Consider the following 16,007-nt stretch of genomic DNA (forward strand, 5'->3'; position numbering starts at 1 on the left):
CCACTTGGTAGGGAACTTTAGAGATTGATGGAATGACGAGGGACAGCCTTCATGCTATGGATCCATGGCCTGCCTAAAATCACATTATAAGAAGAAGGGCAGTCAATGACATAAAATTTAGTTGGCATGTTAACTCCCTTGGCGAAGGTGGGCAGGGTCACTTCTCCCATGGTGTGCTTGGATTCTCCGCTGAATCCGACAAGGACGGTAGATTTGCGGATGACGTCACGTTCATCGATCCCCATGTCCTCTAAAGCGCCTCTCATCAGGATGTTTGCTGAACTGCCATTGTCCACTAACACACGTTTTAGCAAGCAATTACTGACAGTTAGAGATATTACCAGACCGTCATGGTGTATGTCCCTGTCGTCGCCGAGATCGGCGTCATCGAAGGTGATTGGCATGGCCTCCAGCTCGACGTCACGGGGATGACGGAGTTCTTTAGGGACGGCGTCTTGATTCAGACCGTCTCGTGCATGCCGCTTAGCTGCAGAATATGTTAGTCCACAGATATCTGAACCACCACTAATGACATTAATTACCTTGACGTGCGGTGGGGACGACGGCGGTTGACGTCGGTCGTCATTCTTCGACACCGTCTGCTTACCTTTCTCCGTCAGCAAGTCCTTTAGGTATCCTTGCTTCAGCAGGTGGGATACTTCTCGCCTCAGAGCGACACATTCGTCAGTGTGATGCCCATGGTCTCCATGGAATTCGCACCATTTGGATTTGTCGCGATGGGCCGTCGATTTTTCATTCCTGAAAGGCCATTTAACAGCAGAACCTAAAGAATGTAAAGTATTAATAATACCTCCCATAGTGACGTTGAAACCATATTCGCTTAGCTTGGGGGGAAGACCGGGATCATTTTTCCAGTCATTGACTGGCCCATCATGACGGACACTATGGACCTGCTGCGGGCGCTCATAAGGCTTTTGACGCCAAGATGCTTGCTTGTTGGACGTTGCCTTCCGGCTGTCAGCATGGGCATAAGCCTTTCTGGACTGCATGTCTTCTTCCAGCCTGATCTGGGCCAACGCTTTGGCTTGAGCATCCTCGAACGTCGGACATGGATATTTGGTCAGCTCCTTGTAGAGGTCCGATTCCTCATCCAGACCACGTCTGAACGCCTCGATGGCCGTCCTAGCATCGCAATTCGGGATGGACACTTTTCCCTGTTAAACCTGTTTACAAATTCTTTAAGAGACTCGTCAGATTTTTGCACAATCCTATGTAAGTCGCTAGCTTGTTTTTCCATTTTGCGACTACTAGCAAATTGCATATTAAAAGCATTAACCAATTGAGCAAAAGAGAGATGGTCCCGTTATTAAGATTAATGAACCACTGCAAAGCTGGCCCAGTCAGCGTAGAGCCAAATCCCTTGCACATGCATGCTTCCCGCATATTCTTCGGGATTGAGATGGTAATCATTCTTTGCTTGTACTGAGCGACATGGTCGTTGGGATCTGTGGTGCCGTCGTACAGCTTCATGGATGGGACGGAGAACCTCTTGGGCACCTCGATCAACGCTATGGGATCTGCAAAAGGAGAATCAGCATAACTGTTAGGAGTAGCTTTTTCCATAGGCCTGGGGACACCAGGGATACGGGCAATCATGTCTTCTAATTGCTGGAGACGCTGCTGGATAGGATCATCAAGACGGCCTTGGGCGAATTCTTTCGAAGGGTCAGCACCGTCATTCTCGCCGTCATCGGCGTCTTCCTTTTCTGAATCATCAGCATCTCCGAGATTAGCACGATTTTCTGGGGTTCGAACCTTCGCGTCCAGTTTGCATCCTGGAGACGCCACGGACATTGCGAGGCTTGGGCCCCTTGGACGTCTTCTTGGCGGATTTCAAGCTCTGGATCTCCATGCACGACGCGACGTAGCTTTCCTTTAACGTCGCCATCTCCGCTTTGACGCGATTGAGTTCGTCAATGACTTCCTGGGTGGTAACCCATTGTCCTGCCATAGCAAATACGAAAAGATGGAAGAGTATGGAAAAATAAAATAAAAAGATGCGATTGTCAATAAACGTATGAAGATCTTGCTGTGGCCCCACGGTGGGCGCCAAATTGTTTATGCCGATTTTGTACCAAGTACTAAAAAGGTTTAGGTGCCAACAACAAACACATACTGATATTAAATGACATGATAAATAAAATGAATTGCGTAAAGAATAAATAATGAAGGAAACAAGAAATTGTTGACGCGGAAAACCCAAAAGGGAAAAACCGCGGGTGATGCTCCTGATCACCAATCCACTAATATGACGTTTGAAGTAGATGTTACAATGGTAGCTGATTACAATGATGATGGAACTCAAAGTATTTAGAGAGAAGAATAACAGGTGGTGTTTTCTAGAGAGAGACGATGGAAGTGAAAATAAAGAACATAAGTCAAAACTAGGTTACAAATTATGTATATATACTACTAAGAAAATATCTCCCAGCTGCTTTAGAGTTGTTCCACAATTTAAGGGCCCGTCAGCGTAATCCCGTACATATCTCAACCGCCAAGAATGACGCCAAGTAACGTCGCTTGACTCAGTCTTCCCACTCCTTTGCCAAACTGCCACATTAATTAGAAATTCGAAATATTTAGGGAAGCCCGCCTATTCCAGAAAATCGAGGGCCCAACACGTGTGTTGTATGCAGAATGGACATGGTTGAAGATATATGCGCATTTAAAGATTTCGGTATTTGTTAGTTGTAACTAACGTGATTACCTGAGACCTATAAATGCTATAATAATATACATAACTCATAGTATGAGACTTCTCATGTGTTAAGAGTTATAAATAACCTAATAATAAAAACTTTACAATCTCAAAGCCCAATCCAAAATTAAGAAAAACAGTCCATGCAAAAATTTATTTAGCCTAAATTGCAACACCTCATTTTTACAAAGATAAAACTAGTTATTGGCTAGTATAGTACCTCGAATAGTTTTATGCAAATATAATGATATAAAGAATTCAATATAAAATGAGCAAAAAAATTAGCTGTGGCAATTCAAGGCTACTAATTAATAGAGGGTGAGAATTAAAAACGAGAGATAAATGACCAAATCGTTATCAATGAAGATAAATAGGAGATGTGATCTGTAAATTTATTTGTGTAATTTTATTGTTTATTTGCTACATATTGATATACCAAGATCGTCATGCGCTAGTAAAAGTTAGCATAATAGTTAAAGATGACATAAGGTCATGTTGTATCGTGTTAATTAGATGGTAGTTCTAAGAGGTACTTCTTCCGTTATTTTATAGATGTTAAATTTTCCTTAAATGGAAATGTTATAATAGATGTTACATACCATAAATGGATTCCTTTTCACCATAAAGATCTTAAAATACTATTAAAAAGTTGGTGGTCCCCCATCTTCTCTTTTAAAATACTCATACTTTTTCTTTAACAAATGTTTTTTTATTCAAAAAGTGGTGGTTCCCTACTTGCTCTCTACCTTTCTTAAAAATCTCTTACTTTCTGTATGTAGCATGTATAAAAAAACGGAGGAAGTATGACCTAGTGAGGTCATGATATGCCTTGCCAATCATTTTTAGGATTAGACCCATGGGGCCATAGCAAGACATGGCTCATAAGCTAGTCCATTTTCCCATTAAGCACTAAACCAGTTTCTTTTAGTTAGACATTGATCGTGTTGGCATTGTCTATGGCAATGGCAAACAATAAGACAACTCATGTGCAACACCACTTTGAGCCATTGTTTAAAAAAAATTACACCTTTGTTTTATTCTTTGAGAAATAATTATGTAAAATGTTATGGGATTTCCTCAAAGTATATATGTTGAAAATATCAACTTCTTTTCTTTTATATCACTAATGATTTTGATTTAGTAATCTTTGTTTTTATATTACTTTATCCAGCTCTCCATTGTGTTTGAGACCAAAACCATAGATATAAGTATTATAGTTATATTTAACGAATAATTCATCTAATAATATCATTGATGAGAAATAAACATTCATCACTACAAGAGGTGTTCTCCTCAGAAACTAAATTGGAAGCATTACTCCCCGAAGTATCTTTACATTTTCCAATCCCCCAATAGGAGCAATAAAATCAGAACTGGATTCGAGTAAATCATACATCAACCAAATGAACTTTATCATTCGAATTTGGCAACGGACCTTCCCATAGCTCCATCAGCTCGTTCCTTCTCCAAGAGATTACAATTATGGGACCTAATGTTGAAGGAACCTGGATCAACCAAGTACAAAATAACTATCAAAACTAAAGGACAATAAGGATCGAGAAGCAACATTTCATACGAATAATCAGAATAATTATGATAATAGACGTCAAAACTTAATCAGGAAAAGAAAAACATCAATATTCCTATAGTAAAAGTTACTAGCCAGATAAGGCACTTTATTTCTAATTAGTATGATCACGTCAAGCATACCAATGTGCTATGAACTGATATTTTAGGATAAGGGTAATTTAGATATTATCTTAATGAGTAGCTTAGAGAATAAGCTAGGTAGTTATTTTAAGGAAATTACTCTATATATAGGGTTAATTAGAGAGAAGAAAGGAGGTTGAAAATTATTGAGAATATTAGGGAGCTTTTAAGAGTTCATTTGGGAGTGTGTCAAGTCACTCGAATACTTGGCAATCTATCCTTTATTTCTGTAATTTTCAGTTTATCAATCAAATCTTCATCTTCTTCCTCAATTTATGCATTTATTGTGTCTAAGCTATGTTAATTCATAGCACGATGACTTAAGTACGAAATAACCTTCAAAATATCACGAATTCCACCAACGATGCTGTATCCATACGACAATACTGTAAAAAATTATTGATATCTTACCAGGTATAGAAGGGCTGGCTGCGGTGAGTGAGTCAAAATTCCAGCAGCCAAAGCTGTTACAAGGCCAACAGCATATCCAGAAATAGCATACCATATGTACTTATGCCCTCTAGAGGATGCAAAATCTAATGGGCTGACTGTTTCCCTGTTCTTTCTGTGATCAAAGCAGAGAACTAATGCCAAAAGCATGGCAGGGATAGCCTGAAAATCAAAACCATTTAGAATTAGATTCTCGTGCATAATTTCTTTGATATAAACATATGAAAGTTATATATCAAGAAAGATTATATTTTCTGTAGCAAAAAAGAGAATTCTAACTTAGCCAATCATGAGGACAACCGGGAATTTTAATACTACTATGGAGAAGCCCAGCAAAAGATACAGTGAACAGTAACCTTGGTGGATATATCAACAAAAATTCCTAGCAGTACAGTTTCCTATGACATTTCAATAACTAAAGTATTGTTAATTTATTTGTAAATGGACAAAGGTCAAACCAACCCTATATAAATGAACTAGAAGTAGTGAGCTCGTAGTCAGTGTCAAGAGATCTGAAAATGGCATCATAATGCATTAAGAAGTGCATCTGACTTTCTCAATAGATGTACCATTGTCGATAAACTGCTAGCAAAAAAGATTTCATGTAGCCAAAAAAATGCATTGATTAATGATTACTAACAACTAAAACGAATTGGACTTCAAGAACACGAGATTGTAAAACAGGCGCCTCAATACATAAGGCCTGATGAAAGCCAGAGGCTTGGATGGGATAACTATTGACAGTCATAGGCTTGCTCAATGATGCTATTATGACCTTGCAAGGCTTGCTCAATGATGCTATTATGACCTTGCAAGGCTTGCTCACTCCAATCATATGAACTGTGAAGGGGCAATTAGAACAGTTAAAGGCAAGTGCATATACCTATGATCATAAATTTACGACAAACAAGGCTACGACCAGCATCTGACAAATGTTCTATTTAACAAGATTGATGTATATCAGTAATATTCTATTAACTCAAGAATAAAGACCAGCCACTCCAAAACTGCAATGGCTAATTAGATTGCAAGAAATTTATACCATGTCTCCTAGTCCAAGCATCATGAAGTCCGCCGCATGTTCTCCTGGAATAACTCCACCTAACAAATTTCTAGGGAAGACGATCTTCACCGGTAGCTCCAATTTCTTAGTGATCATTTGCAAACCAGGGAGACTCAAACTATGAGCTACTGTATGAACAGGATTAGATGCCTGTTGAGTTGCTACGGAGACCATTACATTCGCACCAAAAAACCTCTCTGAGTAGAAAACCCAAAAAATGTCGTACAAAAACAAACATGCAAGAAGCATCGCGCATACTTTTATATTTGGAAGTCTTACATGACTTACAAATGCAACACAGATGGAGATCCCTAGCAAGTTGTTCAATATCCAGTGTCCAGAAACAAGCCAAGCTGCCACTGTACACAAGCACACAACCAAGAGGAGCCCTTGAAGCCTGGTAATTGACTTGGAACAACACCGTGATACAAACGGGTCAGCCAACCCAAGATGTGACTTCACACGGTTAACATATGGAGATAGGCAAAAGAAAAGAGAGGAAGCAGAGGCGACTGCTGTGAAGGCAGTCAAGATTTGTGACACAGAAGAAAACAAGTAAAACATCATGATCAAGCTAAAAGAGCTCATTATTGGGATCATAAGTGCTTGAGACCTATCCAAGGTAATTGATGCTTCCGACAAGTCTCGGTTACGCTCCATTTCTTTTCCATAATTTAGAGCTCTAAAAGCAGATCCAAAAGTCACAGCGACTGCTGTTATAATAAGGGTTATCGGAGCAGGCTCTAACAAATACAGAAGCTTCCACAATGATTCCATAGGCATAGCTAATTCCACATGCAAAACCCTTCAAATAAAACAATCAGAATTCAACTCCAGAAACCTTGAAAGCTTGTTATACTTGATACTTCACAGCCAAGGCTGCAGTCTTTCTCCGGTGTAAACTGGACCAGAGAAATTATGCAACCTGAAATAAATCAAAATAGAAAACGTCAGACTCGTTCCAGCCAGCAATGGAACCAGCCGGAACAAAAAAAACAAACACCCCCTCCCCAGTCTGTAAAGTAAACAGTTTCCAATTTTGTTACACAGTTTTCCACAAACACCTTCAAAATCTCTACTTCTGGAATCAGCAATCAACAGGGTCATTATCCAATATAGAGTTCAAAGGGTAACTAGATGTATCGCGCATATCTGCCCATCAAAAATTACATACAGAAAACTCAATCCTGATACCAGCCAACCTGAGGCAACTAATGGACAGTCGAGCTGGGTGATATATCCATCAACTATCATAGATTCTTTTTTTATTTTCTTTTTGGTGGTTAGTTTATCAAACTATTCTGGATTCATTAAATTTATCCCTTCAATCCCATTGCAATTTGCACAATACTTCCAGTATAATCAATTGGCTTGACTTTTTCACTTGCCCAAATTCAATTTTACAAATACACTCTTCTTTAGTTCTTTATACTCTTCTTTCACATTAAGGCTTTATTATGTAGTCATCAAACATTACAACAGAATAAATCATAGAAATTCCAAAATTTTTATTCAATGACACTGTACTACAAACATTCAATGAAAACCAAGATAAGAGTAAAAGCAACTATGATCAGTATCAGTACAAACATTAATCACAAAATACCCAGATAAAATTTCGTCCATTTTTCCAAATTGAACAATAAAACAAAATATGAAACAGTAAACCAATTACTTTAGGGATTGCAATTCAAGAAACCCAAAATAATTCTTCATCTATATTTCAAAATTAAACAAGAACATAGCACACAGATCAAATAAAGAAAAGGGATCTTTTACATAGAACATTAAAAAAAAATGTAAGCAATAATCTTAAAAAAAAATGAAATTTAGGAGGTTCGAATTTGGACTTACCTTGGACCTGAAGGAGATTGAGGAGAGAGTGGAAAAGACTTGCTATTCTCGGGAAATGTTTTATTAAAGTAGTCAGAGTTTCCTATGGATTCAATTTGCTTTTTTGGTCCTTCTTTCTTCTGAATTTACAACTTTTACCCTGATATTTAAAGAATTTCAAGAGCTTTTTTTGGAGGTTGTAGGACCAGATTTTGTATTTTAGGTATGGGTTTATGTTTTACTGCCTTCAATTTTTATTAGTTTACTCGTTTTTTTTGCATAAAGTTTTAGTAAAAATAATATTGAGGGACGTAAGAATAAAGAAAAACTATTATTTTATGTTAATAGGTTTTATGTCATTGAATGAAAATTTTAGAATAGCTACCCACCTGTTGTAAATAGGTTCTATGTCACTTATATATAAGAGTTTTGTCGAGTTTTAAGTACCCAATTCTTAAGGGATGAACTTTGTTACTTAATGGAATTGGCCTTGGGATTTGAATTACTCTGGATGGTTAAATCTGGTCTATTTTAGCGAGGAGTTGTATCCTATTGATTTCGAGGATATGGATAGAGTAGCATATCCGGTTGCATTTTCTTAATAAACCTAAAGCAATGATTGTCGTACTTATTATATTAAGTGTCGTACTTTTAAAAATCTAATCTATCTATACAAATTTATTAGAAGGCGTTCATAAACAAGATGTGGTGCCACGTGGTGCTGTCCTTGAGGGTGTTTTAGTCCATGTAAACACATACTATAAATAAATTTAACAAATGCATTGTATAAGATTTGACCCATAATTTCAAACTTATATACTGACATATTAACCACAAATCGCTGATATTTGGTGTTATCGTTCTAAAGTAAAATACTAAAAAATGAAACATATAAGTACTTGGGAATAACTTGAGCCTAATAAATAACTAGCTTTTTTTTTTTGAAAAACTGGAAAAACAATAATAAAAAAAATACAATAGTATATCTAATCAGTGTGACATTGATAAGATTGATAGTAGTTTTAATTAGGTTGTAGTTTTCTGGTCTAATTATAATGGCTACAATCTTGTGTAACAACGGAATTCAATTAGTTGCAGCTTACTGACAAGGTTGAGTTCAGTTGATTGGTGTTTCTAATGTTGACAAGTTTGATAATTTGATACATGCTTTCATGGTTGGATTAATTTAGCTTGATTAGGATTAAATTTTTTTGCTTTCACGGGATTTAGCGAGTCAAAAAGATAAAGCTAGTAATCTACTTGCTTTCAAGGGATTATATAGTTAACCAATATATCCTTAGGCTAGTCGAATGAGTTAATAATTATACCCAATATCTATAGAAAGTTACATGTCTCCTATTAGCTTCTTAGTTATATTTTAAAACCGAATTTATTTCCTTCAATTTATATATTCATATTTTAGTTTAACAATTTTAGTATAGAAGTGATATTCAAACCCCCCCTATTTATATAATAATAGTCATTTATATAAGTAAACAATTAGTTTAAGATATTAATGCAGTCTCTGTGGATTCGACCCTTACTTTCCCTGTCTATTTATTAGAGTTAGTGAGTGATTTATAAATTTAATTTTGTTGCGGAAACGACACGCATCAGACATTATATTATTTTAAGTTTATTACGAAAATGCCACCAGATATGTTACCATTCCGTATTCACATATTTAGCATATCTATGATCGAGTCTGTAACGCATTATTCATCTAGTGAGTGGTTCGTTGGTCGAACTTTCGACCCACCAACTTGAGTAGACCTAGAGGTCATTTGGTTCACCTTAAATTCCACTGGAATTTGAATTTTCTAAGAAGTACAAAATAGGGTAGTTGTTTGGTATGCAGGAAATAGGAAATTCATGGGAGATAGAATTTTCAAGGAAATGGAAATTCCTATTAAGTGTAGGAAATTAATCACCAACCCCTCCCTCCCTGGTGATTAGAAATTCCTGTATCAATTACAAATTTCTATGCTCAACTAAACACTCAAAGCCATTTCCTAGAAAATAGACAAAGAAATTTAGTTCCAACAGTAACCAAACGAGTCCTTAAAATTGCTGGACTGCATGATTGACCCTATCAATTTTAAGACATTTGACTAAATTTGATCCACCTTCCAACCATGAATGTCCTCTAAGCTGGCCCACCTTACTACTTACTCCCCCCATTTCATATTAATTTACACACTTTGACATTTTACACTATTCACAAATTGCACTTTGACCCTCGTTTGTGATTTATACGTGAATAAAAACATAGTCATGTGGGATCTTGTTAGATTCGTCTTCTTATGGATTTTACTAATATGTACTTTTTATAATTTTTACAAATACAAAACTAAAGATATATGTCCTCAAAGTTTTACATTGGCATGCGTGAAAAGTATAAGTGTGTAGATCAAAATGAAACGGAGGGAGTATATGTGTTGAGCTTATTGTGGCATGAATCTCCAACCTAGCTCAACGCACTCAAACAATGCAATGACCATGACTAGCCCCATCATATAATTTATCTAAGAGCATCTCCAATGGTGAGTTGTAGCTTGACTTACCACATCAGCCTTTTAGCAACATTACTTGTTAACTACAATGTCTCCCAATGGTAAGCTACAACACTTTTTAGCTTGTCATTTTTCTAAAACATAGAAATAAATAAAAGTTTCCACATGACATATTATAATTGGATGTGTTCACTCTTATTTTTTCAAGCTACTCTGCTTGTTTGGGCTACACTTGCTTACAAGCAGGTTTATTTTTCTTCTCTCTAGTGGTTAAGTTATAGCTACATATTTAGCAAAAATTGCAAGCATGCCCTTATATGAAACCATTTGAGATGCTCTAATGAGCCCACTTTACTTTTTAACCACAAAGAGCATATAAATAAATTATGAAGTATATTCCTTTTGCTTCTTTTAGTTTACATAATTTTTTTGATTCATTTCTTTTTAATTTAAATTATGTATTTTTTTTTTTATCTTTGGTAATATGTCCATCTATATTCTCCTTTTTCATCCACCCATGTGATTAATATAATATTCCACTTTATAATTTGTTTCTCCACCTTTTTAGTTTGGGAAATTCCACTCGGTACTACTTTACTTTGGATTTTTTCATTTGATATCCAAATTCTTTTTGGATTTTATACGATTCCACTGGAGTTTGGACTTATTATTTACTGTAACATTATGTTAAACAAACATTAGTTTGGGGTTTAAATTGGGTTAGAGATTTGTCTAAGTTTGCTTAATTAAGGCTTTGAGAGTCATTTTTGTACTTAACGACCAAATTTAAGGTCTAATTTGGTAAAATAAACAAGTAGGCCTTCTCTGACATGTAAAACAAGATTTTAGTAGTTTTTCTCCAATTTGAACTTCAATTTTGACCCATAAAGCCAAATTGAATCCCGAAACATAGCTACACAACTCTCGATGCACAATGCACATAGACGAGTCAAACTACTAATCCTATTTAACCAAAAACTAATATTTTATTTAATGGAATGTTGCGTTAGAAAATAAGTTCAAACCAATAGTGGTACCATGTAGAATCCAAAAAATAATTTTGTTACCAAATAGAAAATTCCAAAGTACGATGGTGCCAAATGAAATTTTAGTTTTTCTCTTTCACTTTTGTATGTCCTTGGTTCTCCCTTAAAATGATGTGAGTAAATTAAAAGAAACCAAGAGAATACAATTCAAGGTTTTACTAGTTATTTTTCGTGACTTTACCACTAGCAACAAGTTTCTATGCGGCTAGCCGCACAGTTAACAACTATGTGGCCGCACATTGTAACACTCCAAAAATCCATACATGTGCAAACTACGTCGCACCGACTTTGGAAGTTTTACTGCCGCGGTGAAATACAAGGCTTATTGAAATGAAAACATTAACTTAAAACATTATTATGAAAACTAAACTGCAGTGGAAATAAAATGTTAACTACAACTCGGAAATCATCATCGACCTCTTTTATTCAAACCACAAACTAAACAAATTATAATAGTTAAGTTCAACCAAAACATTTAAAAGTTTAGAAACCAGAAAATATCCACCGTATGCCCATTCTCATGTAGCAGCACGCATACCTAATCTGATCCCCTTCGAAACATCAATGGCTCATCATAGGTCAACAAACAACACAAATAACAAACAATCAACTATGTTGAGTACGTACTTAAATAGTTTAATAATATACTAAGTATAATTAAAATAATAAGAAACATTCTTAAACATGATACTACGAGAGTATTACATTTATTACTTTTATAATTTAGTTGGCAGTGAACAGACACCGTCATCTTACTAGAATCATACAGGCTATTTAATCCTTAAAATACAACTTGGTCTATTTGTCTATTAGATGGAATGTTAATATGGTTTCGTTCCATCCCACATCCATCATCTTAGTATGCATATCTCCAAGATCGTTACAGATGCTTCCGCCTACTTGAATTATCAAAATTCATAAGGACACTACTGTTGTCACAGTAGGCCTGCGGGTTGCGTAGGAGTGTAAAACAAGTCCTACACTCCCCCATTGTTCATTACTTATAGGGATTCCAACTACAAGTTTATCGCCAAATATCCTTTCTTAGTGTTATTCTTCCACATAACATTAAACATATAGTCATTTAATTTTCCTTCTTAAGTACATTGTTCAATTCTTTAGTTCTTCTAACATCCTTGCTACAACATTAAATCATCGGATTCCAATCCAATACATTTCATGCTTGTGATACGATAGAATTACGCATTCCAATAATAATGCAATCCAACTCACAAGTCATACAACTATTAAATACATACAGATTTCCAATCGATTTCATGCTACCAAATAATCTCATCAATCATGAACATAAATACAATTGTTCCCTATCATGATAGTAGGTTCCAATGAAAGAATTCATAACCTAACATGATGCTAACATATATCCAACTGAACTAGTACGCGTACGTACCTTGTAACGAAGAATCTTTGTTTTACCAAAATTTCAGGTGCAAGTCAGTTACAAATCATTACAGGTTTAGGTCGGGTTCTCAGATTAGGTCATTTTTTGACGGCTCTAGCTGTTACCATTGCGGCGATTATTCCTACTGTTGTTACTATACATGGCATCAACAGTTGGCTCAAAAGAGGAGAATGTTGTTCAGAAGGCTAAGGTAGTACCTGAACTTTTTTGTATAGTTACATACTCGTGAAATAATTATTCCCTGAACATTGGTTAATTTGCAGATTAGGTTGTTTTCGAGAAGAATGACAAGTCTGTTGTCTTCTACTATGTGATCTTCACTCAACAAATCCTTTTCTTACAAATGTAAATAGGGTTGTAGTTCATAAACTCATAATAAAGCAATACTGTTAGGGTAATATGCTACACTTTAAGTAGACAAAGGTAAGTAGGTTTGTGTTCATAAACTCGTAATAAAGCAATCACTTTCTTGTACAAGTTGTACATGTACTCTGTGACTCGCTAAACTGTGAGATGCAATATAGATTGTCTTTTGCTTCTATTGATCTTCTATTACAAGCAATGCTATTTCCATTTCCTTTAGCATAGAGCATGCTTTCTCAAATCTCTCAGCCATACAAAGTCCTCGAATCATAGTTGTAGGTAAACACGTATGGGAGCTATCCATCTGCGATCATATCATTGAACAACTGCTCGGCCATCTCTAGCTCCTCTGCTGCTATATACCCATTGATCAAAACAGTGTAACTGACAACATCAGGCTTTAACCCATTTTTCCTCATTTCATCAAGAAAGTACTTGCAAGCATCGATATTCCTGCTCGGCTAAAACCATCAATCAAGGTAGTGAAGTGGAGGGAACTTGGACATATTCCAACTTCCCTGATCATATGATTCAAAAGATTGAGTGCAGCATATGGTTTATCACCTTTACCAAGAACATGAAGAAGAATGTTAAAAGTATGAAAATCTGGAGAAAGTCCATTGCTATCCATTTCATCCAGCAACCGATGGACGCCTTCCATCATTCCCAGCCTATATTGTGCACAGATGAGTATGTCATATGTTAAGAGTGTCAGGCAGATGACTATCGGCAACATTTGCTGATAAACCCACTCAATTAACCTGTGTTCGTTGATACTGCGAAGACAAACCAAAATTGCATTGTAGGAATGCTTAAATGGATGGTAGTTGAACGTCTTTGACCTAATGAACCTTTCAAGTTTCAACAACTGTTCTTCGCAATCCTATCTCACAACAGCTGCAGACGATAATATAATATTAAAGGTTATTGCAGTTGTCGGGTATCCCTTCTCTGTCATCTCATCAAATAATCGCCACATTGCTTTAAACTCCTCAGCCGCTGCAAGAATTTTCATCAGCAAATGGTATGCGTTCACTGTGTGTCTGTAGTATTCGTGCTCGCCAGCCCATGCAAAGAACTTGTAAGCCAATTTGGCACACAAAGTCCTGTTTTCATCATTTATGATCCTCAAAATCTTCAAGAGAACCTGCCTGACAAGAAGGCCCGAAACCCTTACATTCAGGTCCTGCAATTCCAATTTCACATTGAAGCCAGGACAATCTTGCCTTAATACATCAAACAACCTATCTGCATCCTTCATGGTCCTTTCAAAAAAAATTATGCTCGACATCAATTCTACCTCGAAAAATGGCTTTCGTCATCATCCTCTTTACTTGCTCTATCTAAACCCAGATCAAAATCCGAACTTGCCCAGGTTTCTCTAATTAATTTATCAGTAGGACCAAAACCATTGCTAGCATTATCACTACCATTATCTAAACTACAATTACCAAAAACCCTTCGCAAATTGAGCTACAGAGTTCATTATCAATAGGATTCAATAAGTGGGAAAATCCCATTATCTCAATAGCTTCAGAAAACTAAATGAATTCGAGTAACCCAGAAACAGATTTAAAAATTCAAGTAGAACACCAAATGTAATGATCCCATTAACAATAAGAGCCCCCAACTCATAAAAGTATATCCTTCATTGAATAATCAACAGAACAGTATAGCTATCTTCTATTTAAGTGAAGCTAAAGACAGAAACTTTCAAGAACTAGATTTTTTTTTTTTTTGAGGGGACTTTCAAGAACTGGATATAGGAATGAAATTTAGGGTTTTAGGGAGGTATAGTGTAAGTTAGGTGGGTGGCAAGTTTTTTTTTGTAATTTTAAAGAAGAGAGAAAACTTACTTGGTTGATTGATTGTTGGAATAACTGGCATTTGCTGAAACAAGAGGAAATAAGTTTTCTTTGAACAGTATAATCTGTGTTGGGAGGAAACTGAAAGGTGCAAATTGCAATTGTGCAAAGATGAAATGCAGTGAAGCGGGGTAAATCTCAAGTGGCGGCAGTACGGCACAAGTCTAATGCCTCTCTTTGCTTGGCTCTAGTGTATAAAACGGTTTTTTCACCAAATACACAAATTACAAAATTCATCATATATTCTTAATATTTCAATATTCACTATTCACCCTATACCTTTGAGTTTTTAAAAAAGGTTCGTCAGATGTCATTTTTTAACTTCCATTAACTCACCATTAGCTTTATTTATCATTTTGCCATTATTAACCCTAAACCCTAATTCTAATTTAACTCTCACTTTAATCTTAACCTAACCCTAGGCCCTAATTGTAAATATCTAATTAAACCTCATCTTCTTGTGACAAAATTTGATTTTTGTCCCTTTTAAAGCAGAGATCCCCAAATTTTCTCCTCTTATAAGAGATATTTATATTCCAAAGGGCCTATTTTTGGTCTTGCCGTGTGAAATTATGTAGTATTTGTAGTTTGGGTTAGAAAGTTTGGGGAGTTTCTAGTTTTCTACCAGAATCTACAAGGTAGATCAATTGTGGAAGTTAGAGAGAAAGCGACAACCTCGTCTCGCGGGGCAAGATTAGGCTGACCTTCAACAACATCAAAGACTATCCGAATTACGGAATTACCAAATCCTTTCTTTTTTTCAATGGAACCCAATTACCAAACCTTAATAAAAGAATCAAATCAACGACACTGCTTTTTTTTAAAAAAAAAAGAGATCCATGACACTACTTAAGTACTAATCCAACACTCAACTCAAATGAGCAACCAAAGCACGAAAATTAAAAAGAAAAGAAAAGAAAAATCTAATCTATTTGGTTTTCTATTATTATTAGCCATAGGTATTATTATTATGTTTTGTACAAGGCAATCTTACAATAAAATTATGGTAAGACCACATCACT

General features: G+C 36.0%; 2 protein-coding genes, 1 long non-coding RNA gene and 1 pseudogene across 4 annotated transcripts; all 4 read right to left on the bottom strand.

The window, feature by feature from the left end:
- Positions 1-17: 17 nt before the first annotated feature.
- LOC130590750 (uncharacterized) lies at positions 18-1,815 on the bottom strand. Its single transcript, XM_057393289.1, has 2 exons — positions 1,270-1,815; positions 18-1,175 (listed from the first exon to the last, which is right to left on the bottom strand). Exons 1-2 carry the CDS (start codon positions 1,813-1,815, stop codon positions 18-20), a joined length of 1,704 nt encoding a protein of 567 aa, XP_057249272.1.
- Positions 1,816-3,918: 2,103 nt separating this feature from the next.
- Positions 3,919-7,928, bottom strand: LOC104888544 (signal peptide peptidase-like 1). Of its 2 annotated transcripts, none has more exons than XM_010673565.4 (4): positions 7,797-7,928; positions 5,922-6,867; positions 4,841-5,041; positions 3,919-4,224 (listed from the first exon to the last, which is right to left on the bottom strand). In XM_010673565.4, the coding sequence occupies exons 2-4, from the start codon at positions 6,723-6,725 to the stop codon at positions 4,108-4,110; spliced, it is 1,122 nt and encodes a 373-aa protein (XP_010671867.1). In that variant the 5' UTR covers positions 6,726-6,867; positions 7,797-7,928; the 3' UTR covers positions 3,919-4,107. The 2 variants fall into 2 exon arrangements, with proteins under 2 accessions (XP_010671867.1, XP_057249533.1); XM_057393550.1 differs by having other exon boundaries at positions 5,922-6,747; positions 7,797-7,917.
- LOC125495962 (uncharacterized) lies at positions 5,300-5,915 on the bottom strand. The gene is made up of 2 exons (XR_007272438.1): positions 5,688-5,915; positions 5,300-5,654 (listed from the first exon to the last, which is right to left on the bottom strand). It is a non-coding gene; the product is annotated as an uncharacterized LOC125495962 (long non-coding RNA).
- Positions 7,929-13,073: 5,145 nt separating the features above from the next.
- LOC104888545 (pentatricopeptide repeat-containing protein At1g55630-like) lies at positions 13,074-14,731 on the bottom strand (annotated as a pseudogene).
- Positions 14,732-16,007: the final 1,276 nt, after the last annotated feature.

This window comes from Beta vulgaris, chromosome 3 (assembly GCF_026745355.1).
Source record: "Beta vulgaris subsp. vulgaris cultivar EL10 chromosome 3, EL10.2, whole genome shotgun sequence".
Taxonomy (NCBI): domain Eukaryota; kingdom Viridiplantae; phylum Streptophyta; class Magnoliopsida; order Caryophyllales; family Amaranthaceae; genus Beta; species Beta vulgaris.

Excerpts from the sequence above, each read along its gene's own strand:
- LOC130590750 (XM_057393289.1), bottom strand. The coding sequence starts at position 1,815 with ATGTCCGTGGCGTCTCCAGGATGCAAACTGGACGCGAAGGTTCGAACC. Across the intron at positions 1,176-1,269 it reads TTTTAATATGCAATTTGCTA|GGAAAAGTGTCCATCCCGAA; the intron begins GTAGTCGCAAAA and ends CAGGTTTAACAG.
- LOC104888544 (XM_010673565.4), bottom strand. The coding sequence starts at position 6,725 with ATGCCTATGGAATCATTGTGGAAGCTTCTGTATTTGTTAGAGCCTGCT. Across the intron at positions 5,042-5,921 it reads TGCTTGGACTAGGAGACATG|GCTATCCCTGCCATGCTTTT; the intron begins GTATAAATTTCT and ends TTTGATTTTCAG. Across the intron at positions 4,225-4,840 it reads AGCCAGCCCTTCTATACCTG|GTTCCTTCAACATTAGGTCC; the intron begins GTAAGATATCAA and ends TGGTTGATCCAG.